Source organism: Electrophorus electricus, chromosome 2, assembly GCF_041902795.1.
Source record: "Electrophorus electricus isolate QZ-2024a chromosome 2, ASM4190279v1, whole genome shotgun sequence".
NCBI classification, from domain to species: Eukaryota; Metazoa; Chordata; class Actinopteri; order Gymnotiformes; family Gymnotidae; genus Electrophorus; species Electrophorus electricus.
In genome coordinates this window covers 43,971,516-43,996,776 of record NC_137498.1, presented here as the reverse complement: position 1 = coordinate 43,996,776, position 25,261 = coordinate 43,971,516, and the positions used below count along the sequence as shown (strand labels likewise).

The following is a 25,261-nucleotide window of genomic DNA, read 5'->3' as shown; positions in this document are numbered from 1 at the left end:
GTATGAAGACAAACAAAAATGTATGTTATGCATGTTTCTTAGGTTCTCCACTGTTTTCGTACTCCCAAACATTTATAATATATCCCTAGACTTTCTTTTCACATCTGTCTGTGCAGCGTCTCTGTGATCTGTCTCTCATGAACTGGCAGGTCTCCTGCGATGTTGCACACCTGCCATTTGCCACCAGTTTTACCTTAACTCCCATTCGTTCTTTGAGTCATCCGTGGGTCCACTCAGATGTTTCTATCTTATTAAGTCTCTCTCGCTGACGAGGCTTCTGTATTTTTGTCGGCTTTGCCAGACTGACAGCCCATCTGCGGGTCCTTTGCAGATACTACGGCCGTGCGCCGGTGCTGCGGTGCTCGCTTCCTACACAGCCATCCCACCAGACCCCCGGTCACCGGCGGCGACAGCATCAGCGTCATGATGGGATCCAGGAAGACGTTGCAGGAGCTGGGGATGAGAGCCACGCGCTTCCACTCCACGTTGCCGTTCTGTACGAAGCCCGCTACGTGCGAGGCGTTATACGGCGCGTAGCACACCACGAACGCTGCGAGCGCCAAGAGCTCGGCGGCCAGCACGCGCCGCTTGCCGCCGGCTGGCAGGCGCGAGCGCCGCACAAGCGCCAGGCAGCGCAGCGTGCACATTGCCGACAGCAGCAGTGGCACCGCGAACAGCAGCAGTGCCATCTCTAGTCGGAGTGGCACCAGCACGTCCAACTGCTCCTGCGTGAAGTTCTCGTAGCACCTGGATGTGTTGCGCTGGTCCAGACACACAACATAGCCGCCTTTCTCTGCCATGAAGGTGAAGCTCTGATGCAAGAGCACGATGGTCCACAAGAGGGCGCAAACAAGGCAGGAGGCACGAGCCCGGCGGTAAAGTTTGTAGGTGATGGGGAAGGCAATGCTCAGGTAGCGTCCGACTGCCACGGCGGTGAGCAGGAGCCCCCCGCCATAGAGCGAGGCGAACAGAAAAAAGTTGTAGATAGGGCAGAGCAATTCTGGAAGCATCCAGCTCTGGAGAAGCATCTCAACAACCTTTACAGGCATCCAGGCAACCAAAACCAGGTTGGATAAGCACAAGTTGATCCCATAGACGACATTTGGAGTGCCGCCACGTCTGTTAGCCTTGTGAATGTACATGAAGAAAACCAGGAGGTTGGCAGGGAGTCCGAGCAAGAAGGTGAAAGAGCACACAGTCAAGGAGATGCAGTCAAAAACAGAAAATAAGCCCATCCTTTCTGTTGTTGCAGAGCATAAGAAAATCTTGTAAAAGGCCTTATTCTAAAGACACTTCTGTTATGTGTTTTAGTGGACTGAAATCCTCAGGTGAATAACAGATTTTTTCGAAGTAATCCAATGTAACGTTGAAAGTGAGAGAGCCAAAAACATCCAGAGATAAGGTGAAAACAGCGTGATGATGTCCATCTAGTGTAGCTAAGGGTGTGCGCCACATGTCTGGTTTTAAAGGTGTCTGGTTAGTGCATTTGGAGGGATTGGCTTGATGTGGACAGAGTGAGTACCCAGGCGTCATTAATGGAGCAGGATAGGTCCCGATTTAATTGCCTTCAGTGCAAACGACAGAAGGGAAGGCTGTATCTGACCCCTTTAGTGAAATGGTTCAGAATAATTGAGCTTTTCAGGAAGCTGTGCCCATCCAGGTCCAGCTTAATCTCCTTAAATGAAATGAGGTTTAAATCATAAAACCATAAAAGCAGTTGGTTGATGGTAATGCCTGGGGCTGACTCAAAAAAGCAGGTGATGGGACGATACTGGTTTACTGGGTAAACTTTATGCCTTTATAGATGGGGAAGAATTTAATGTATTCAGTCTGCAGGTTTTTAAAATCTGTTTATGCCTGCATGTGGTGTGTAAAGCGTGTGAGCGTATGTGAGCGTGTATGTGTGGGTGATATGAGCACACAAGAAAATCTGCACTCATCGCTTTTGCTGGTCTATAGCCAGATCTGATATGCAAAGGACTATGTGCAGAGTGGTTTGTACATATTACAGGTAACAGCAAGTTAGCAGTGGTAGTGGTCATGTTTCCTGGTTTGAATATGGAATGAAACCACAAATAAATTGCATGCTGTACTTGATGGAGAGGTGCATAACCCAAATGTTTGACCAGTCACTAACAGAAAAATCTCTTCAATGACTCTTCAAAAGCTCTGTGGTGTACAAATTTTGCCTGCATTTTCTGATGAGCCATTTCTCCGTACCGTATAACCATGATTTTGTTTTGTGTTCCACAATGCACTGTTCACTACATAATTATAAATAATGAGAGCTGTATCAACCACTTGAACAGTTTGTGCAGTAAGTTAGGATGTTACAGGAACTTCCTCTTGTCTATCTGACCCACCCAGGTTCTTGATACTGGTGCTGGGAAGATAGGAGATCCTTTTTCTCACTGCTTTAGATGAACAGTATAAAGGTGGTCTGAGAAAGTGGGGCAGTCGCCCTCTCCCTTACAGACGCCCTTTCCCTTGCTTATGAGTCAATTCATTGCACAGCAATTGCTGCAATCATTATATTGTTTCTCCAGCCTGTGCAGGAAGATTTCCATCACACTGTGTTTCTATCCTGTAACAAGAGATCACATATAAAAAGATGGAACTGATATATCATTTTGTGTTTGGACACTCATTTCTGTTCATTACTGCACACAGATTGCTTAGGCATGAATGGATGGAAGATGGAAGTTCTTATCACATTTGTTGCTGGTGAAAGGCAAAACTTTAGTAGCAACCAAAAGCCATGGTATTGATGCTACATCACATGGTCATTGCTCAGAACCTTACAGGCATTATACACAATGATAACTACTTAGCGTACACAATCAATGTACAGTGCATAAAACAGGTATTCTTTCTGCACTGACACCCCCTCCCCCCCCCAAAAAAAACCAAACAAAAACCCAAACACTGTTTGTCAATATACATAACAGGTAACACATGACCTTATATTGTAAGGATTTCAGAATACAGCTCAGCAGTGCTCAGAATGCGACTACAGTGAACAGAACAGAAATAATTGCATTTAGCTGCTCTGCTAACTCCACACCAGAGTGCCACAGGACTCAACTTATCTGTCTTATTTCCTGAAGCCTCATTGTAGATGTAACACATTGTCCTGCCAAGACAGACTGTGGCATTTGCATTCTTTATGTTCCGTTTGTAACACCCTGTTTAGAGTTTACTGAGGAGGGGTAGACAGCTACTCACTTAACACCCCTCCCAACTCCAAAAGGAAAATCACAGATTTTATTGGTCAGGTTTACAGTCATCTTGATAATATATTTACATTACAGAGCCCTTCAAATATCATCAGCTTGGGCATGTGCATAGCAGTGGATCCCTGAAGCCACACTAATCAGCAGTTTTGATTGGCTAGTATCTCACTTTTCTACTGTTGGTCAGACTATAGTCTTGTACCAACCAAGAATAAACAAAATAGACTATTTGGTCAATGTACTTTATTTTAATTTATGAAACTTTTGATTACATGTTTATCCATCATTTTTACCCCTTCTCTGATTGAACGCTAGTATAACACATTATGTTATTTAAAAACTAATAAAAGTCCAGAGAAGTTTAGTTCATTCATTTCATCACATTATTTAGGTTTAATAGTGAACATCATACAATATCCATGTGCCACATCACAGAAACACACAAATCACTTATGAATAAAGGAAAATCCTTATACAGGTTCAGAGTTAGAAAGAAATTGTTACCAGTGTTCAGCATTTGAAACTGTACTAGAACTATTCATTTACATAAAATTGTTATGCAATTACATAATACAGTACAGTGTTTCTTGAAGGTTTGTGAACCCATATATATATATATATATATATATATATATATATATATATATATATATACACACACACACACACACACACACACACACACACACACACTGCGAATTGTTGCTATGGCAGCAATGACATTAGGAGAAAATTTTTTATATATATATAGTTAATCTGGTAATTTGTTTTCCAACTAAAAAGTCTTCTACATAACACTAAGAAGAATACAGATAGACCTGAAACAAAACCACATCAATATATGTAAAACATGTAAAATTCCTGCAAGACAAATCTTTTATTCTGTGTTATAAGGGTAAGACTAGGAAGACTTGTTTTGAAATATAATAAGCCTAGTTTAGGAAAATACATGTGCTACCCAGTGCACTTGATTGATACTTCATGATGCATGGAAAGGTTAGACTGTCAGGCCAGGACATGGGGTTGAGTGAGTAGATTACACCAGGACATGGGGCTGACTGGGTAGTTTTAAACAGGAGATGGGGCTGAGTGCGTCGGTTATGCCAGCTCTAGTTTGTGCCTGTTGCTGGAGTTGGTGAGGGGCACCACCGCTGAGACTGAGGTGTCAGTTTGATTAGCAAAGGTCAGGCGCTGACGGGTCTGGGTGCTACGTTGCTCCAGGGATATGGCCTCCTGTTTACGAGAGAGATCCTCCAGCATCCAAGCTTCATGTTGACGCAGGGACTGCAAGGAATCCCTAGCAAAAAGACACAGAAACCAGACACTTGATTTCTGAATCAATTCCAATCTTAAAGACTATTTTAAGACTCATATGTTCAAAGCTGGGAAGCAGCCTTTTATATAGACAAATTAGCAATTAACTTTCTTTAGATATATGCAGTCAAATTTGCAGTTTTTCACTTAGTAGGCAATGATAATCATAATATAATTACTGCATTATACATATTGTGTTAATTCAAATAAGATTTTTATTTTTACATCTTGATTCCTCTACTTCAACACAACTTAATACATTGACAATAATGCAGCACCCACATTCATACACTACTTTAACTTTTGTACTGAGGATGGTTTGCCACTAAAGTAACATCCAGTCAGCAGTGATCATGTAGTCAAAAACTGACCAGTGATTAATGGGGTAAAGAGAGACTGACACACTCACCTACTGGTTAGGTAGTAATTAACCTAATTATCCAAACTAAGCTAATTACCTAATTAAGTTGGCAGTGAATGTAAGTGCAAAGTAGATATTTCTATTAGTGTGTGGTTAGTGTATGTTGTTCATCCCCAAAATGTTGACTTAATGGACCTAGAAAGCAGTGTGATGTCTTGAATGTAGTTTAAAAGAAATGGCTTTAAATAAGTATTGTAGATTATTGTTATGCAATATTACTTCTTAAAGTATTAGTTTGAACTGAATAATCAACGCGTAAGCATTACCGAAGACAAACTGGGAAAGAAAGATGAAAACAGGATTGACTCACTGAGCCTTAGCCAGTTTCTGTTTCAGAGCCAAAATGGTCGAATCCAGCTGTTTGACCTCCTCGACCAGCCCATACTGTACCTGAGTAGAGGGCATGAGAGCCAATCAGAACACTTCACACATTAAGAAATAAAGCAAATCAGGATTATACTTGAAACTTTGCAAAGGATTTGCTGAAAGAAGAGATTAACTACTTGGGTTTTGAGGCTTACATGGTCTCTGCACAGATCCATGCCTGGCCTTTTGGTTCTGTTCTCCAAGCGCGTGTGCACCAGCTTCAAAGGAGCCATTTTAGCTTGCAAGTCCTTCTCCAGTCCATGGACATCTTCCTCCAGCTCACTAATCTCATCCTGTGTCTGACAAAATTCAGGATGCAAACAAATCGAAAAAGAATATACTTCCCAACCTTCCCTACCAATCTACTTTGAGGAAGATTATTTTTTTTAAAGTTTACAGTTTTTAGCTGCCACAGGAGTTCCTGGTGAGCCTGTTCCACATGATGAGTGCGCTTACGTAATGCAAACTCTGTAGCTATGCGTTGAGCATCCAATTCATTTTGCACCTGAAGTAGAAGAAATACGTGTTTTAATACAGTAATTTCTCTCACACACTTTCAATGTGTGTGTGTCTATTTATCTGTTTATCTATATGAAATTAAAATAGACATAGACTGATTTTAGATTTAGCAAGAGATGAGGTAAACATTCTCAGAGGTAAACAACCAAACACCCATGTACACATCGCCTCTCTCACCTGAGCTTTACCGAGGCTGATATTCTCTCTCAGCTGCAGAGAATTCTGCATCTCCGCTTTGGCTCGAGATATATTGTAGTGGCTGAACTGCTCCCACTGCTGGGGAGTTGTGGAACTACAACCGCAATTTCAGGCAGAATGTAAGAAATACGCCAGAAGCACTTTACTGCGACACCCTCGTTGCCAGCTTTAATGGCTTAACACCGTCCCTTCCTGTATGGGATTAGTGGATTACGCCTATAGCATTAATTGAGATCAGAATATTAAAAACAGTTTTCATCCAGAATATGAAAAGCTAGCACACTAACTGGCTACCTTACCCAGTTGGAACTCTAGTGGGATCGTGTTTCAGTGAGATCTCGGGTGAGGCTACATTGAGCGACAGGCAGGACATGTCTACATCCAACGCTTCCATCTTGTGCTGAAGGTCGTGGGTCAGTTGGTGACGGGCTTCCTGTAGCAAACTAAACACGTCTGTCACCATTAGAGACTATAAGGCGGGGCATATATGCGTGGATTATGTGAAGTTGGTCATGATTTGTGCGTCTCACCACAGCTGTTCGAAGGCCTGCCCAATTCCCTGCTGCAGGACACGCTGCGCCCCGTCAATCACCTCCACCTCCTTCTTCAGCTCGGCCTCCACCGAGTCGATCACCAGTTCGTTTCCCCGCCGACCGTCCCTCAAAGTCAAGCACTCAGCAGTGACCTCTAGTGGCAGCGCCGTCGCTACAAGAGCACGCTCGAGTTCTTCCTTTGCCTTAAGAGAGACATCTGTTTCAGTCAAAATTTGCACACGATTCAAAGGTTTCTTGTTGGGCTATTTAGCTAATAGACTCATGCTTAGCTAGTTGACACTTTTTAAGATGTTACTATTTCTACGGCTTCATCTAAACATTCATAATTACGAGTGACTAACGATGTCAATGTGTCTATATTTCTGTGTAGAGATTATTATTATTATTATTATTATTTACATGGATATAGTGCCTTTCTCAGACTCAAGGACACTATACAGACAGATATCAGCTTTTTTTGTAGTTGTTACAATCACACACAGTTCTGTGTTACAGACTCACTAGAGTGAGAGCATCCATTTCCACGTCCACTTTCTGCGCATAGTCCTCCAGGATCTTCTTCCAGCGCACGACGTCAGAAATCCTGTCACTCAGCCGACAGCTGTTATCATACTCATCCCAGATCGTCTGAAGGTGAAAGAGTGAACTCAGAAGCTTTGTAGTGTTGTTCAGGTTTTCTTATGTTCATCTATCTAGCTTTCATCTGTAACATTTTTGGTATGCTCAAGTTTAGTCTCTGTGGTAAACCTTCTTGGTGTCACAACTGAGATCCAGCTCCATCCCTAGTGGATTTCCTAGTGGATTTGTTACCTTATTGGTCGTTTCATCCCGCAGAGCTCTCCCCTCCTGTCGTATCTCATGAGATGTGTGTCTCATGTGCTCAGCAGTGTGTGAGATCTGTTTGTTGCTGTTCTCCCAGTCCGAGACGCCACAGCGGAGACCTGGCTTCATGCTTAGGGTGGCCATGTGTGGTGGTCTGTGTCAAGGATAACTGTGGATAACGAATAAATGTGTTTGAATTACTGGTCATAGGAGTAGCCTCTCTTATTTAAGTAGGCTTTGAAGAGTGTTTACGCAAGAATATTTTCTCCTTTTCACTGTGTATAGGTACTATAAAAATTATAATTAATTTCATAACACAGAGTAGGCAACAATAACAGCAACAAAAAAGCGCGACTGCGAATGTAATTCCCAAACCTGTTAACTTACCCGAAGTGCTGGAATTTGCGGGTGCGCCTTTTGTGTGCGCGTCTAACAGCAAAGCGTTTACAAGCGTCCTGTCTCCTGGCAACAGGCAGACGCAACCGCTTCTTAACCGAAATCCCGTAGCAACGGTAAACAGATCGCCGTTTGGACGACAGTATTATTAGTAGATATCAAATTATTGAAATAAAAATCAAATTAAAGATATGCAGATATAATTGTCTACTATAACGAAAAGGACATTAACGTGCAAATAAGAGAAGATCCCAATGCTACTGAATTTTTAAATGTTTTAAGTTGATCTTTCTCTAGGGATCTCCTGAATAAGGTTCTAAAAACACCTCTTATGAAAGATCATAAATCTTCCTAAACGACAACAACAAACAACCCAATTTATAATTCAACAACAGGGATGACTTAAAACCTTCTTAGACGATTCAAAACCTGATTCTCAACAACCCAAACAATAGATTTCAGCAAAAGCTGAAACTTGAGCATAGCCTCATGACATGGTCTCTGGCAGACCTTAACTAATTATCTCTACAATATTAGAAAAATAAGCTACCCTGTCTAAGAACATTAGGATATTTAATATAAGCAGGTTTCAAAATGTAGAAGACTTCAAAATTAAACAACTGTGTGAGATATTTCTTATCCAGCCAGTACCTGGACAGAATCAACCATACCACCCCCCCCCCCCCCCCCCCCACACACACACACACCCCAAAAAAACCCCAACAAAAAAACAAAACAAAATAAAAAAACTTCCAACTTGATCAGGACTCAAAAAGGAGTCTGGACCTTTGGGAATACTTTACCTTCTACTATGAATACATTATCCAAACTGAGCAGTTGGGTCAGGAGGAAACTCACAGAGAAAGCCAGGGCCACAAGGAATTCCAGATGTCAATCACAGAAGACATGTGCATCAGCCAATTTCCAAAAATAAAAAAGCTGTTAGCCTCTACATCATACATTATACCCCCAGGTTTAATCACCCAAGGTCAGTTTCCCCACTTCTACACTTTTTTCCTATGATTTAATGTCCCTTGCCACTGATATCAGATACTTTGTTTTTGTCATATACACCATGTTACCCACATCCGTAGTTTGCAAAGTCTTCCATGTTGTTTTGCAGTTCAGAACTTGCTGCCTGTCTTACAAACTGCTGTCTGTAAGCACTACCTGAGGAACTTGTACACTAAATCAGTGCAATGCTGTTATTTCTTTGCTTGTACTAATGCTTATCCTACTGTTTAACAGTACACGGTGTACACACACGTCACAGAGGAAACCATTTACTCATGAGACTTTTTCCCTTTCAGAAAAGTAGTGTCTGCCAACTATTTCTCAGTAATTGCACATTAATATATCAGGTACACAAGATCTCTTTACTTAGATAGAAGACCAGTTACCTAAAAAGGAGAAACATCTCAAAGTGAACCAGGGCCAACATATATTTCAAGTTCATTTACATCTATTATTTTAAAATTATTTACAACTGTGTGAAATGGTGTCACGTTTTAAAATAATAAAATTTCATTATCTGGCCAGGTGTTTCATTTAATTAAAATACCATCAGAACTAAGGCAAATTATTAAATAACAAAATCAATGTAGTAATGCCTTGCTCACTATAGTCTGTGGATGTCACAAAGTCAGTTTGCAAGCCTTTTCAATCATATTCCATTTGCAAAAGTAGCAGGTAGAGTTGAATCCTTGATGGGACCATTTAAGTCTACTCTACAAATAGTCCATCTCAGATGTCTCTAGGTGCTTTGTGATGTAGTCCAGTATGACTTTCTCATTTGCTGCATCTTTCAGATAGAAATGTGATCCACAAAGCATCTGCACAGTGAAATCACCAGTTGTCATACACTTCCATGCTGTAAAATAAGACATAGATATGTTATAAGGATCATATATTAATTGTTCAGACAAGAGCTAGACTTGAACCCAGATGTTTTAACTAATGCAATATTACGATAAAACTTTTAGGTGTATGTGGTATATAATGAACTTCTGACACTTTAGATAGCAAAAGACTTGATAACATGGTTAAATATGCAATATACAGAGGTTTGAGTCCTAAAGTACAAGTGAAAACCCAAAACTGCATGAAACTATTCTAAAGTTTGCTCATAATTTTCCAAAGTGTCTATGTGCATTGTTAACGGACATCTCCACACTGTGGTGATAAAGTGGATACCAATGTAGCAAACCGTCCTTGGTGACGGACCACCATGAAAGGCTCTGATGCTTACCTTGCAGGTCATGTGGCACGTCCTCCTTGCCATCAAAGCACGAGACTGGGCAAGACAGGAAAGAATGCGTTGGCCTGCTGCACCTGCGTCACACACACACATACACATACACACATACACACACATGTATACACACAGCTTCTGGGTACAGTGTCCAAACCAGTGATGGGTACCTTCAAAAATTAACACCACCCACCTGTAGTTCTCAACTACACTAAGGTCGGCTTTCAAAGCAGGCAGGAATAGCTTCAGCACTTCGTTATTGGCCAAAATTTCAGGAGGCGTTCCTCCAATAGAGGTCATCCACTGGAGGAATTCTTCATCAGACAGCTGGCTCCTTCGTGGGGCCTGTAGTCTAGTTTCAGACTGGGAGAGATGGTGATTAAACTGTAATAGCCAAAGTGTTACATTGTGGAGCACAATCCTAAAGTGATGTACCAGAAGATAATTTTATGCTACTTTTAAAGGGAAAGCTCAACCAAACTATCTAACAGTAGCCATCTTTTGGTTGCTTGTTGACCCTTCCCTTCAAGACATATAATGCCTGGTACTGGACTTGAATATGTGCCACTTTTAAATTATACGATGCTCCCTCCTTCCTTTGAAATCACCACCATACTGCAAAATCATTTGCCAAGAACACTTACATAAGGTGCAGATGTTCCGGAGAGAAATACATGCACTGGTTCAAGGTTGTGAACTTTCTTCACATACTCAGCAAAGGCATAAGTAGTAATAGCCCCAAAACTGATGACAAAGAGCCACAGTGAGTAGACAGACAGACTACTTGGTCATTACAAATAAGGGCCAACATTCTGATAAATCTTCAGATAATCTGCCTGAACTAAACTTCTGCATCACCCACTCAACACATTGACTTAATTGTGTGCAATATACACACACACACACACACAATATACAATATATACACAATATATACAATAAGTATCAGCTCCCATTAAGCCCTTTCTGTTAACAGCTACACTTGCACTTTTCAACATCTACTTATGAATTAATATGCACACCTTTTAGATCCTACATTGTCCATTTCTCTTTCTGTTTTTAAAAGACTACACAATATTATTCTAATTTCGTTTATTCGATGCGCATTTGACACTATGAGATTTCAAATTTCATTGTGTCTGTATAATGACAAAGTATGGTGACACAACTATAGAATCTGTGTCAAGGCAATGCAGAAAAACAGGTAAAAAAGATAAAGCTCTGAAAATCTAGATGAAAATGCTGCCAACAAACATTCTAGACTGTGTCTGGAAAGAGGTTTCTTATTCATTTTACTTCACCTATTTACCTCATTAAAACGATGTCTTCATCTGCATCTACATAATAGTACCTAACCTGTGTCCAAACAGGGCGAATGGTTTCTCCTTGAGTTCTGGCAGCAGCACGTCGATGACCTCATCAAGAATCTCCTGCATGTGCTGAAAGAAGGGCTCTTTGGTTCGTCCTTCCCTACCCCGTAGTCGGACCGAGTACACTGCAGTCGGGACACGAAGCAACAGGGCCGGGCATTAAGATGCAGCAACGAGGCAAAGTCTTTAATACAAATATAGGCAACACCAAACGGTCTTTAATATATCAGGAAATTAAAGGAATTAGTCTTCTAATTCATCTCCGAGGGGTGGTGCAGCAACACATCAACAGTACAACACAGTATACATGGAAAAAATGAGAATCTATAATTCAAAATATGAACTTGATAAAGCAAATATACTACCTTCTACAGAGCTGTTAAGAAGCTGACCCCAGCGCGCATAGTGCGTCGACCCTCCACCGGCCCAAGGGAAGCAGATCAGCCTGACTACAGCGTCTGGACGCTTGCTGAAGCAATTAATTACTTTATCCATTCCTTTAAAAAGGATGAAATGACATTAAGTTTTAATATTACACCGTCATGGAAGCAGAAGACCGAGAGTAATTAACAACATTCACTTGCCAGATAGAGACTGTTAAGCGCTCGAGACTGTTAGGCGCTCGCAAGACACTTGGAACAGTGTGAGTGAAAAAAGTCCCAGGAGCCTGTGGTACCGTAGAAAATGTGGAAGTATTTCTAAACAGCGTGTTGTTAAAACAAACAAACAAAAAATACTTTGGTATATAAACCATAAATATTGGGGATTTAGATGTGTAAAATAAACATTTACATTACTTTCGTTTTTACATAATAGAATGTCTGTAACAACGTACCCTAAACAGCGGCAGAATTACAGAAGTTTATAAATACGCGACTTGCTAAGGATGCTGAAGGAGGCCTGGTTTATCTTCTTCTTCGGTAAACACGGTTAAGAAAATATGCAATGTCGCCATCTCCAGACCATAAGCTATAATCAAGTAATATGGTCTGTACGAAAACGTGTAATATTGCGGACACTGTTAAACACCAAGTTGAGCATATCTAATTTCGCCTATGACTTATTGTGACTGAAACCACTTTTTTGAGTTACTGTAGACGTCTTTTTCTTGAGTTACCTCCACATCTACACTAGCCTATTATAATCCCCAGAAGATATATATTATATCTGAAAGGAAAAGGCCTACTGATTTCAGTGAGAAGTTAGGCGTATATGTTCATTTCTCGGTTATATTTCCTAATGCTGATCATGATTTAACCATCAAAACCAGATCAAAGGTATGATACCATTCTCGGAAGTGACGTTGTTTCCTGCCGTTGGTATTTCCTGTAGGGTCCCCGACTGTAGTGAGATGGTGAACCGGTAACAGCACCGAAAGGGAGTTAGAGAGTAACCGGCAAAGAAGGACGAATAGCTTTACCGTCTGTCCAGCAACATACGTTTTGTAGTCATAGAAAAAATTATAGTAATTTAGGTATAAAATGCCGCTTTGACTGTGATATTGTGAACGATTCTAGGTGCACTTGAGTCGTACAAAAACTCCGTGGTAGTAGCTAAAAAAAATCTGACTCTTGGACTCTCTTTTTTTCCCAATTTTTCCAAGAGTTTGGTTACTTTTCATCTGGGAGCTATTACAGAGGTCCGCCAAACGTCAAAGGACAACCGAATGAAGCGCAGTGCAAGCTGACCCTAACTGGCCTACGTTATCAGCCCAAGTAGGAGAGGGCGAGGAGCAGACTGGAGCCGGCTAGATCCGGGCAGAGACCTCATGAATGGAAATCGGCACTTCAGGTGCGTGTTGTGTCCAGATACAATAATACATATATCATTTGTTTTGCTTATGAGCTACGAAGTATGGACTGGCTAGTACTTTGTTAGTATGTACTGCAGTGCCAGTACTTTCACGGTCGACCATATGTTTACTGTAGTTGTGCAAAAAAAAATAAAAAATGAATGGAATCCACATACACACAGCCCAGATTAGTCTTGTTTTAAAGTATCGGGATTCTAAGGACTTTGAACTAATAGATGTTTTGTGCTAGTCCATCTAATTTGTGTGGCGGCGATGACTTTTGGTTTCGCCGGGTTGTCATCACCATGTGTGGAGTATCCTGACGCACTTGTTCTTCCGACGTCACTGCATTGTGGCTCGGTTGTCGATCTCAGGTGGTGTCACTCAGGTGCGGCCACTGGTCGAGCTACCGGTATGGCCACCCTGGAGAAAGGGGGAGCCTTCTAAGCGGTTGTTGTCATAGCGACTGATTTGCCGACTGCTGTGTCAATCAACTACCACCCATACAAATGAAGTTTTAAATATTTAAATGTTAAAATACTGATTAAATCCATGTTTTTAAGAGAGGAGTTATTAAAATGAACATAAGAATAATTTATTAATAAGTATTAACCTAACAATACTACTACTATTCCTGCTGCTGCTACAAATTGTGTACAGATGCATTGTTATATCCCATTGTAAGACACTCTGCTAAACCCAAGTTCTCACATGTAAACCTCTTCTGCCGACCCCATACTGTATCTGAGCATGAGCTATAATTAGAGTCTCCTTTCAGGAATTACAGGCAAAATTTAAAAATGTATTAACTTGACCATGTGTAGGTGGGTGTGTATGTATATGTACGGGGATTTGGGGGGGGGGGGGGGTTACGCATTTTAACCTACTTAGATATGATATCAGCTGTGTGTATAGAGTGTCTGCATTTGCATGAGTTTGTGACTTGGTGTATGAGTGAATATATGTGGAAGCACCTGTTTTCCACTTATTGCTTGTTAGTGGGGGGTGTTGGTTGCCATGGATAGTGGGCGTCACATGGGTGTGGTCGGCATGGAGATGGCACACTGGGAGCTATAAGTCAGACGGAGCGGCAGAGTTCCTTTTGGTTCTCAGTCCCTTACCATCTCGGCCCTTACTGTGGAAATCAGTAAATCACCCTCTCTTATCCTGTTACCTTAGTCAGTCCTTCAGCGCGTGCTGGGTTTGTCCTGGGTCATTTATGACTTGCATGTTATCAGTTTTTAGAATCTTAAGATGAAGTCGGTGTGGCTTATGTTTGTCCAGACTTCTGCGTCTCAGTACATTATGAGGACACCACGCGCAATCAAGGTTTCAACTGAACCCTTAAAGTGACTTTCTAATGGTCTGCAGTATATGCTATACAGCCGACATATAAAGCTATTTTGGTGATTAGAGTCCTTCTTTAAGAGGGAAAGATGTGCATTTTTAAAGGGGGAAGACTAAAAAAAACAGATGACTTAAACCTTTGACATCACTGTGTCTCAATTTTGGTTCAAGGATATTTTGCTGCCCAAACTTTTAGCGGAATATTTTGGGTTTTACTTTCACACGCTGATGGGGACGTGTGACAGTAAGGTGTGGGTTGCAGGTGTCTGGTTAGTCTTTGATGTCAGTCACCCTGGTGTTTCCATTGAGTAGGCTTTTGGAGGAAATGATTGAGGTCAGGTACCCGTCTTTGTTAAATAAACGTTTGGTTTCTTAGCACGTCGGTCTCACTTGTGCAAGTTTTCACCTTGATTCCTCCTGCATCAGTGGTCGAAGTTGATTGCTAATTGTTACTGCTGTTGTGCTGGTCAACATTTTTATGGTGACAGGGTTGCGTAAATATCACCCATTCATCTTCTACATAATGTATGTGTATAAATAGTATATGCATACCAAAAATGATTTATGATTAGATTTAAATTTGCTTAGTCATTTTCTCTTGGTAAAGTATTATATGTATAAATATCTTGTGGGTGGTTAGATTATAAACTTCAGATTGGCACTGTGTCCTGATTGAGAGTAGTTTTAAGCAGTTAAACTGATTATGGTGATTATTAGAAGAATTACTAATATCCTGCTTCTGCTAGTTCAGAGGTGAGCCACACAGATTTAGCCCTGGTCCTGTACTGTCCTAAACCTTTCAATCAAATCTTTCAAATAAAATAATTCTTTCACCTTTTGTAGGGGAATGTGTATAACAGTGTTTGATGTAGAATTAGCAACGAACAGGTTGAAGCAGATTTTTTTTTAATGTTATTTAGACCAAAGTGTCTGGCATTTATAAATCATATTATTAATAGTCTAAAATTAGTTTGATTTAGATAACAGTAAGATATTTTTACTTTGTTTTTTACTTTTAAGTATTAGCACTTTATACTTAACTCATGAAGGGTGTTTTTTCTAAAGCAATTTCGATGAGCCTCTCCATGGTTTATTTTCCTCATGTAAATGCGTGCAGGAGCCGTTGGGGCTGTGCCCCTCTTCCCTGTGCCCCGGAGACCTGGCTGCGGCACCATGGGGAAACCTATCAAACTGCTGGCCAACTGCTTCCAAGTGGACATCCCCAAGATGGACGTCTACCTGTACGAAGTGGACATCAGGCCTGAGCGATGCCCACGCCGCGTCAACAGGTGCCAAATATGCACACTTCAGATATTTTGCTCTTGTTGAGCACTGTCAGGCACTCTGTGTAGCGCAAAACACACCACTGTTGGCGTTTGAGGAAAAGCCGGTGACCCCTGAGATCTGGAACCTAAGTCAGCAAACAGTTGAATTGGTTTTTGTCTTTATATGCAAATACATGTCAGAATATGTCAGCTTTAACTAGAAGGGTCTTAGATCATATCAGAATTATAAAGTGTGCCTTAAAATGGTCATCTGATGACCAGACTCGCCCAAAACACTTCCCTAACCCGCCCGTGGGTTTTGCCTTGTCTGTCTCACTGGCCCCTGCAGGGAGGTTGTGGACTCCATGGTACAGCATTTTAAGGTGACCATCTTTGGGGACATAAAACCGGTGTATGATGGCAAAAGAAGTCTCTACACTGCACACCCTCTCCCAGTGGCTGCAGGAGGGGTAAAGCAGGCACACACACACACACACAAATACAAAAATAATAAAACAGCAAAATAAACAATAGTGATGTACACAGAGTTTCCAGTTCGTGTTGTAAACATACTCTAAAGTTGTACCAATATGTGAATTTTTTTTTTGGTCATTTGCGTGAACGCAGTAGTTAGCTGACTTGTCTTGTTCCCTGTGCAGCTGTGCCACGTTTCTAGAGGCATCTTTACTGAATTATGTTTTTTTTTTTTTTTTTTTTAAGGTCAGGTGATGTCTGGATATTACACTGTATTCATATGTGTTTGCATAAATAGTATTTAGAAATTCATTTACAGTAAACATGAATGTTAGAAGCATCTAACAAACATCTGCCATTTGGTCAAAACCAAACCAAGGTCACTCATGAAACTCAGTTTCAGTGTGGAAGAGTAATGGCAGGAGTGCTTAGAATGGTAAAATGTATGGTAGCCCATGAGGTTCAGATTTAGATTAGCCGTATATAAAAAGTGATCACTCGGTGCACATTCATTCAGTGCTGCTGTAGTAGGGAACTGTACTACATATATCCTGCAAACCTAGAGCCACACCCAGTGCCCTTTTGCTTTAGGTGGACCTCGATGTGACGTTACCTGGCGAGGGCGGCAAAGACCGACCCTTCAAAGTCTCTATCAAGTTTGTGTCACCGGTCAGCTGGCACATGTTACACGAGGTGCTCACAGGCCGGAGTGTGCCTGAGCCCATGGAGCTAGATAAGCCCATCAGTACCAACCCTGTCCACGCTGTGGACGTGGTCCTGAGGCACCTCCCTTCCATGAGGTAAGCGTCATCTTGTTTTTGCAGGTCAGCGAGAACTTGTGAAGCTATGGGGTAAAATTATCCTCAGTTAGCCATCTTTACATCTCTGACATATGATGGGGACTAAGTCACAATGGTGGGCTTCCTCTCAAATGATTTAGACGTAGTGCTTTAAACAGATTAGTATAATTTGTTGATTGCCAGATTTGATTTGTGTTTAGACAGCGTTTGCCAAAATGACTGCATCCCGGTCGGCGGTGCTTCCAGTTGTTAGGTTTTGCTCCCTGCATCTTTTGTCAGGTACACCCCTGTAGGACGATCCTTCTTCTCCTCCCCAGAGGGCTATGACCACCCACTCGGTGGGGGCAGGGAGGTGTGGTTCGGTTTCCACCAGTCAGTGCGACCAGCTATGTGGAAAATGATCCTCAATATAGACGGTTAGTGCTGTATTGCTAAAAACCAAGGTAGAGGACATTGAGCAGTTTTACAACCGTCAAATGGCTGAAAAGTTGTAGGTATTCAGAATAGGACATGAACAAAACCAGAAAATTGGGTGGTCATCAGCAAATTATTATAGTAAATTATGCAAATTATGGTGCTCCATCTTATGCTCTGTAAGGTAACCCCTCTGTTTCCATTTGGGTCGGTTGCTGTAGTGTCCGCTACGGCGTTCTACAAAGCCCAGCCTGTAATTCAGTTCATGTGTGAGGTTCTGGACATCCACAACATCGACGAACAGCCGCGCCCTCTCACGGACTCCCACCGAGTCAAATTCACCAAAGAAATCAAAGGTGCGTTATGGCCGTTCAGCACCACCCCGCAGCACCCTTGATCAGCTAGAGCCCAGTTTTCAAGATGTACAGTGAAGGCCACATTACTGACACCAACGTTCTAATAACACTTGTACTAATATCTTTAACCGGTTGTGTAAGAATTGTAACATTTGTACAGAAAACAATTGTACAGAAATACAAGACCATATGAAAATTCTTCACATGTGAGCAGAAGTTTTTGAGGTGGCTACCTTGCAGTGGCCTTTCCAGCTGGTGCACTGGGATTTTCTTCACAGCTCGGCGTCTCATCACAAAACATTCAATCTTATCACCAATTACAGTTGAAATGACACCTATAGACCTGCTCCTGGAACCTATTCAATTGTTCACTTTCTGCAGTTCTTTGTGACGTCTTCAGACGATGGCAGATTAAGAAAGAGAGCTCAAGACGATAACGGCATTTGTTGTAGTTTCGTGTTGTCCTGGCTAGCAAAATGCACTTTAGAATGTCTGCTCCATCCCACAGGTCTGAAAGTGGAGGTGACCCACTGTGGTACCATGAGGAGGAAATACAGGGTCTGTAACGTCACCCGCCGGCCTGCCAGCCACCAGACGTAAGAACGGTGGATTTAATTTTAGCTGTTCTTTTTTTTTTTTTTTTTTTTGGTATTTTGATGTTTAAACTAAAGCAACTCAGAATTTGACAATTTTAATTCAGTGGCATATATAAATCTCCATATGTAACTGTTCTGTTTTGTTTCATGCATTCATTAAGTTCGTCTTTCAAAGTAAACTGTTGCTGGATCCGATGATATCTGAAAAGAGCTCCAGGGCGACCCCTCTCTCTTAGCAGATTTTCACTGCCTGTGTTAACCCCCAGGTTCCCACTGCAATTGGAAAATGGCCAGACCGTGGAGAGGACGGTGGCACAATACTTCCGAGAGAAATACAACCTTCAGCTCAAATATCCCCATCTGCCATGCCTGCAGGTGGGCCAAGAGCAGAAGCACACTTACCTTCCCTTGGAGGTGAGTGACTCTCGCGCAGTCCCATTAATCTTTAACAGCTGAGGCGGATCACTCTGCGTCCCAGTGGGAAAAGACAGCGCCCGGCTTAATGTCCTCTCAAGCTCTTTAAAGATGCCTGTTTAGGTGCAGATCTTGTCACACTGAACTGCTTTAGTCTTAGAGGGACAGCAACGGGGACGGGGACAGTCATACTAACAGAGCCCCCATTGGCTGAAGTGGGACGGGGACAGTCATCCTAACAGAGCCCCCATTAGCTGAAGTGGGACGGGGACAGTCAGCCTATTTGAGTCCTTCACAGACTGAAGCGAGACTGGGACAGTGGCTTTGGGGAGCCCCCCATAGACTGAAAGGGGAACGGGGAGACTGAAGGGGATAGGGACATGCTGATGACCTTATATATATTATAAGCGCTTTGTAATGACTCATAATTAATTTGTTTAGATCTCTAATTACATTAGTCTGAATTAGAATTGTCTTCTTACAGGTGTGTAATGTTGTAGCTGGTCAACGTTGCATTAAGAAGCTGACCGACAACCAGACGTCCACCATGATCAAAGCCACAGCTCGCTCGGCACCGGACAGGCAGGAAGAGATCAGCAGATTGGTGAGCATCCCGTCGCCCCCTAGTGGACGGAAGAGGTAGCCCCGTCCGCGAAAACTAAAAAAAAGAAACGTTAAAAAAAAAAAGTCTCCAGTACTGTGCATTCACACTGTGAAGCGTCAAAGCGACATCCAACCCGTTGATTTCTTATACGAGTAGGCGATTTGGCGACAGGACTGCAATTGACTAATCAAAGTGGGACTTTCTCAGCTGTATGCAAAGTAGGTATTTGCAGTCGCACTCACGTGAACTCCTTCAAACAATCGTATGACACGCGTACCTCGAGGCCTACACAGATCTCACTCGGATTCCTGTTGTACTGCTTCTCAAAATCTTTCATTTTATCCGGTATAATGTGCTGGATCTATATTTACATCTGCGGGAATACGTACCCTGAAAGTAACAGCCAGTTAGTGGCGCTGATGAATGTAGGAAGGCAATTTCATAGCTAGTGGGTTGGATTACCAGCTAAATTGATAACTTGCCGAGCCTAATTGCTTTTATTAGGTTGAGAAGTTTAATTAATGCATTTAAAACTCGCCAAATGTTGAGATTTTAACGGGAGAGTGTAGGCCAGGCCGTCTTTTCGCCAACTAATGTGAACGTACAGTGCAAAGGAAGCACTATATTATCCGAACGTCCCTTCAACCCTAGTTTGAACTCAACCCTGACGATCACACTCTCTCTCTTTGTCTCGTCTCTCTTTTTTCTCACCTGGACTGCTCCGTAATAATAGGTGCGCGGCGCGAGCTACGAGGCAGATCCGTTCGTGCAGGAGTTCCAGTTCCGCGTGCGAGATGAAATGGCCGAGGTGACGGGCCGCGTGCTGCCCGCGCCCATGCTGCAGTACGGCGGCAGGGTGAGCTCTGAAAACTTCCTGGTACCTTCCTCCCATTTAAATCACATCTGTGTTTTTGCTTCTGGGTGCATTCGAAAAGGCATGGGGATGTGTATTGTTGAGTTTAGGGCTTTCCTACGCATTTTAAAATTTTGACTGCAACTCTTCGTTAGTGTGCGTGTAACTGGATGCTATCGAAAGGTTTGTCCCGTGCCCTGATTTTTCTTCTTTCTTTGGCCACTCCCGCTCTCACCTGCACGGTTTGCAGATTATTTGGTTCTGGGAATTTTAAAGATGGTTCAGGAATTTAGACATTTTGACTTACGTGGAACTTACGTTTTATAATAAATTAAAATGTGCACTTTTCTGGTCATTTATAATGTCATGTCTTCTGAGGTGGTGACCACCCTCATGTCTTGGTGAAGTTCAACGGCTGTAGATACAGGGTGCCCTCATTAGAAACTGTCCATTTTTCATACATTGTTTTTGTAGTGTAGTATGTGTTCCTCCGATGCTATTCCTCAGCTTTTCCATTATATCACCTGTATTTTATTTTGCTAAATACAGTCTCATAATTACCTGAAAGTTTTATGTTGTACAGGAACTGGTGGTTAAAGCAAGAGAGTGTTTGTAATGCAGACTACATTTCTTTTGTGTGGCTGTGCATTTTGCGTGTGCGGGCACACGCTCATGTGTAGAATCGTACAGTAGCAACTCCAAGCCATGGCGTCTGGGACATGAGAGGGAAGCAATTCCACACTGGCATCGAGATCAAAATGTGGGCCATCGCCTGCTTTGCAACCCAGAGACAGTGTCGAGAGGAGATCCTCAAGTACGCATCCTCTCCTCTCGTGTAGTAGTTTTGATATTTTATAAGCAGGATTTAATACTTAATTTTTTTTACCATGTACTGAATCTTTGGCAATGTGTTCAGCTAATCTCATTTGTCGCGGCTGGACAGGATTTTTCACATTTGTTTGGTTTTTGCCGGAGCTTACCTGTTTCCCATCTTGTCGCATGCAGGAGCTTCACTGACCAGCTGAGGAAGATCTCGAAGGATGCGGGCATGCCCATCCAGGGCCAGCCATGCTTCTGCAAGTACGCACAGGGAGCCGACAGTGTGGAGCCCATGTTCCGACACCTGAAGAACACCTACGCTGGCCTGCAGCTTGTCATCGTCATCCTGCCTGGGAAAACACCCGTCTATGGTAGAGATATATACACATATGCACTTGCATTCTCCCATGCTCACGCACAAGGATGTTTTTGCCCCCCACTCATTCGGTCCGTCATGTAGTATTTTGATTCGTGCATAAAATAGATGAAATAAGAAAAGTCAGCAGTGTTTAGGTCTGTGTTTACACAGCGGAGGTGAAGCGTGTAGGAGACACCCTCCTGGGGATGGCCACGCAGTGTGTGCAGGTGAAGAACGTGGTGAAGACCTCGCCGCAGACCCTCTCCAACCTCTGCCTCAAAATCAACGTCAAACTGGGCGGTATCAACAATGTCCTTGTCCCTCACCAACGGTATGGCTGGCTCAGCCTTTCCCCTTCGCAGCTTGTGTGCGGCGGACAGGTTCCAGCAACGCGACTCATTTTGTATTTCTGCCTTTCCAGTCCATCTGTTTTCCAGCAGCCAGTCATCTTCCTGGGAGCTGATGTCACTCACCCTCCTGCTGGAGATGGCAAGAAGCCTTCGATAGCTGCAGTGAGTGTCTGTCTCGCTCTATCCCTCCAAGTGGTCTTTTTTCTAGGATCTTAGCTGTTCCCAGGACTGCACTCTTCTGGATGGAAATCTTTGTTGTTCCTTGGATCTGTTGGAGCCATTCTCCCAGTTTGGTGATCACAGCCCCTAGTACTCCAATTATCACGAGAACCACAGTTGCCTTCACCTTTCACATCTTTTCTAGCTCTTCTCTCAGCCCTTGGTATTTCTCACGCTGTTTTCCTTATGTTGGTATCAAACAGGATAAATACGGCCCTCTTCTGCTGTTTGTCCATCGCTACTATTTACTGGTTAGCCATTACCATTGTTTGTCTGTATCTTGAAGTCCCACAAGATCTTATCACGGTCATTCTCCACCAACTTTGGGCCATTTACCACACTTTAAGTGTATGTATCCATACACTATGCCTATGCTCTACCTACTAGCATCTTGCATCTCGCTGTTATGTGCTGGATTGTCTCAGGGGTATCTTTGAATAGCCTGCATCTGGGGTCCTGCCTGTACATTGTGAGGAGTTTCCTTGTCTTGATGTAGGTGGTGATTATGCCAGCGGGGTATGATGACTGGTAGGTGATGATAGCTCAGATCTTGTTTCTCCCATTCAGCTGACTTCTCAGGACTTGTCTCAGTCTTTGAAGTTATTTAGTTGTGGATGCTTTTCATGAATCCTATTTGCCTGTGGGATTCCAAGGTACTTGTAGCTGCCCTCAACATCTGTTATGGTGCACTCTGGTAGTGTGATCTCATGTGTTCTAGCCACCTTCCCTCTCCTTGTAACATTTACATTTATGGCATTTAACTGATGCTTTTACCCAAAGCAACGTACAATTAAGAGTACAACTTGAGCAATTGAGGGTTAAGGGTCTTGTTCGGGGGCCCAACAGTGGCAACTTGGCAGTGGTGGGACTTGAACTGGTAACCTTCTGTTTTCTAGTCAAATACCTTAGCCACTGAGACACCACTGCAAGGATGATTACATGATTTGTTTCCAAGTCCCAATTACATCTCTCAACAACAGGGTTAAGGAAGCCTCCTGGAGCAAAAAGTGAAGCTGCTCAGACTATTGGAAGACCTTAGTGAACTGTTTGATGGTCACTGAATAAAGTATGATGTCATCTATGTTCAGGAGATGGCAGATGGTTCTGTAATCAGTATCTGTAGCCACTTGGTGATCTCCTTGTTGGGGGTTGGGACTGTGCAGAACAGCAGTAGGGACAGGGCATCTCCCTGGTAAATCCCACACTTGATGGTGATTCTTGCTTGAACTTGGCCTCTAGGGTTGATGGATGTTGAGGTTTGAAGCATCCATACTACCCACATCCTCTGTATATGCCCTCTCACACTGGCGTTGTTTGTGTAGTAGCATTTAATTACTTGTATGTGTGTTTGTCTAGGTTGTAGGCAGTATGGATGGCCACCCGAGTCGGTACTGTGCTACGGTGCGGGTTCAGAGGCCCAGACAGGAGATCATCCAGGACCTGGCTTCCATGGTTCGAGAGCTACTCATCCAGTTCTACAAGTCCACCCGCTACAAACCCACCCGCCTCATCTTCTACAGGGACGGTGTCTCCGAGGGACAGTTCCGCCAGGTCAGACCTGCCCGTGTGTGTCCCAGTAGGACACGGACAGCATTTGCTGAGTTGGATCAAAATGACCTGTAGATATTTAGTTTTTTCTCAAGAGCTGGAAAATGACAAAGCCAAATTAGAGAGCACTAAAGGCAAAATGAGCCCACGGCTTGCATTGTATGAAGTCTAGTATGGACCTGCTGTAAAGTTAATTGGACTCCACACGTTGTTGCATCTTTAGTGTTTTGGGCGAACAGCTCCCTGACACTGTATATGGTGTCCCTCTAGGTGCTGTACTATGAGCTGCTGGCAATCCGTGAGGCATGTATTAGTCTGGAGAGAGAGTACCAGCCTGGAATCACCTTCATCGTTGTCCAGAAACGCCACCACACGCGCCTCTTCTGTGCCGACCGCAATGAGAGGGTGAGGGTTCGCCTCGGTTGTCTGCCCCCACCGAGGAGTGTCACCAGGCTTAAATGTACCTTACTGTGCTGTACTGCACTCTGTCTTTGTGCCTTGCTTTTGAAACTTTCAGTTTCAGACTTTCTGACCCCGTATGTTGTCAGGTTGGACGGAGCGGTAACATTCCTGCTGGTACCACTGTGGACACCGACATCACCCATCCCTATGAGTTTGACTTTTACCTCTGCAGCCATGCTGGAATTCAGGTACATTAGTGCATACAAAGGTGTGTGTGTGTGTGTGTGCGCACATTTTTCCACCTCATACTGTATAACCTCATTGTCTACAAGTAATATATACAGTCATCTGCCATATCATTTACTAACCTATTGCAGTTGGGAAATAATTTGTAATTTTAAATAGTTAATGGTGAATATGGAATAATAGCAAAATAATTCATTTGCCTCAGCCTCAAGATTACACCAAGGTCTTTATTTTAGGAGACACGGGTTTTGACCGTTGTCATAACAGCAAGCAGCGTCATTTACATTCGTGAAGACACCAATGAGAGTTCAGACATGGAAGAATCATTCTGTTTGTATTGTCTTGAAGTTCATCTCATCACTAAAATGGAGAACACGTGCATGAATTTGGCCTGTTACCTGGTAACCTGTCTGTGAGGCTGCACTGAACTGAGCTCTCCCCGTGATGCTGTCCTCGCAGGGTACGAGCCGGCCGTCCCACTACCACGTGCTGTGGGACGACAACTGCTTCACGGCAGACGAGTTCCAGCTTCTCACCTACCAGCTGTGCCACACATACGTGCGCTGCACCCGCTCCGTCTCCATCCCAGCGCCCGCCTACTACGCCCACCTGGTGGCCTTCCGCGCCCGCTACCACCTGGTGGACAAGGAGCACGATAGGTGGGAGCATTCGCCGCCACCTTTTGATACAGTGCTTGTTTGTTTTTGTTTTTCCCAGCCCAATATGTTGTTTGCTAGTGGGGTTTTTTTTTCTTCTTGGGGGCGGGGTAGTTTGCCTATCAAATCAGAGCCACAAAAGGAAGCAACTGGGGGGAAAAAACAAACTGAGTTGATCTCAGTTTTTGGTACAGTCTTTGGTAAACAGTGTGCACGAGAGACAAGTGGTCTGGGTAAAGGGTAGAATTTCTCCTGAGAGGGCAGACCTGAACAGCTTGAGTCTTCAGAATTTGTGTTTGTATGC

The 25,261-nt window shown here is 43.0% G+C and overlaps 4 protein-coding genes across 13 annotated transcripts in view; 1 reads left to right on the top strand and 3 right to left on the bottom strand.

Annotated features, from left to right (window-relative positions):
- On the bottom strand, positions 1–2,607 carry LOC113578349 (free fatty acid receptor 3). Its single transcript, XM_027011533.3, has one exon. The coding sequence runs from the start codon at positions 1,233–1,235 to the stop codon at positions 252–254; it is 984 nt and encodes a 327-aa protein (XP_026867334.1). The 5' UTR covers positions 1,236–2,607; the 3' UTR covers positions 1–251.
- Positions 2,608–3,841: 1,234 nt separating this feature from the next.
- tekt2 (tektin 2 (testicular)) lies at positions 3,842–9,057 on the bottom strand. 2 transcript variants are annotated; one of them, XM_027011551.3, is made up of 11 exons: positions 8,627–9,057; positions 7,815–7,889; positions 7,416–7,596; positions 7,107–7,232; positions 6,582–6,787; positions 6,351–6,494; positions 6,031–6,145; positions 5,732–5,839; positions 5,490–5,633; positions 5,279–5,358; positions 3,842–4,530 (listed from the first exon to the last, which is right to left on the bottom strand). In XM_027011551.3, exons 3-11 carry the CDS (start codon positions 7,569–7,571, stop codon positions 4,332–4,334), a joined length of 1,278 nt encoding a protein of 425 aa, XP_026867352.1. In that variant the 5' UTR covers positions 7,572–7,596; positions 7,815–7,889; positions 8,627–9,057; the 3' UTR covers positions 3,842–4,331. The 2 variants fall into 2 exon arrangements, with proteins under 2 accessions (XP_026867352.1, XP_081561999.1); XM_081705873.1 differs by lacking the exon at positions 8,627–9,057 and having other exon boundaries at positions 5,490–5,627; positions 7,815–8,451.
- Positions 9,058–9,247: 190 nt separating this feature from the next.
- olah (oleoyl-ACP hydrolase) lies at positions 9,248–12,537 on the bottom strand. 3 transcript variants are annotated; one of them, XM_035529422.2, is made up of 8 exons: positions 12,280–12,534; positions 12,029–12,142; positions 11,810–11,941; positions 11,431–11,569; positions 10,719–10,818; positions 10,268–10,437; positions 10,072–10,154; positions 9,248–9,693 (listed from the first exon to the last, which is right to left on the bottom strand). In XM_035529422.2, the coding sequence occupies exons 3-8, from the start codon at positions 11,937–11,939 to the stop codon at positions 9,551–9,553; spliced, it is 765 nt and encodes a 254-aa protein (XP_035385315.1). In that variant the 5' UTR covers positions 11,940–11,941; positions 12,029–12,142; positions 12,280–12,534; the 3' UTR covers positions 9,248–9,550. The 3 variants fall into 3 exon arrangements, with proteins under 3 accessions (XP_035385315.1, XP_026867374.2, XP_026867375.2); XM_027011573.3 differs by having other exon boundaries at positions 12,029–12,111; XM_027011574.3 differs by lacking the exon at positions 12,029–12,142 and having other exon boundaries at positions 12,280–12,537.
- A 239-nt stretch (positions 12,538–12,776) lies between these two features.
- Positions 12,777–25,261, top strand: part of ago3b (argonaute RISC catalytic component 3b) — a 25,406-nt gene continuing 12,921 nt past the window's right edge. For 5 of the 7 annotated variants that reach the window (XR_014119453.1, XR_014119454.1, XR_014119456.1 and 2 more), the window contains exons 1-18: positions 12,777–13,235; positions 15,701–15,872; positions 16,198–16,318; positions 16,914–17,122; positions 17,402–17,538; positions 17,758–17,892; positions 18,401–18,488; positions 18,755–18,902; positions 19,387–19,506; positions 20,240–20,383; positions 21,040–21,173; positions 21,365–21,549; positions 21,708–21,867; positions 21,958–22,048; positions 23,462–23,656; positions 23,924–24,058; positions 24,202–24,303; positions 24,761–24,960. Coding sequence is in view for 1 of the 7 variants with exons in the window: in XM_081705835.1 (XP_081561961.1) it covers positions 13,217–13,235; positions 15,701–15,872; positions 16,198–16,318; positions 16,914–17,122; positions 17,402–17,538; positions 17,758–17,892; positions 18,401–18,488; positions 18,755–18,902; positions 19,387–19,506; positions 20,240–20,383; positions 21,040–21,173; positions 21,365–21,549; positions 21,708–21,867; positions 21,958–22,048; positions 23,462–23,656; positions 23,924–24,058; positions 24,202–24,303; positions 24,761–24,960 (2,495 nt within the window). In the remaining 6 variants the exon portion in view is untranslated. Of the gene's footprint in view, positions 13,236–15,700; positions 15,873–16,197; positions 16,319–16,913; positions 17,123–17,401; positions 17,539–17,757; positions 17,893–18,400; positions 18,489–18,754; positions 18,903–19,386; positions 19,507–20,239; positions 20,384–21,039; positions 21,174–21,364; positions 21,550–21,707; positions 21,868–21,957; positions 22,049–23,461; positions 23,657–23,923; positions 24,059–24,201; positions 24,304–24,760; positions 24,961–25,261 lie in introns of those variants that run through there. The other 2 variants (XR_014119459.1, XR_014119460.1) reach the window with 2 other exon arrangements.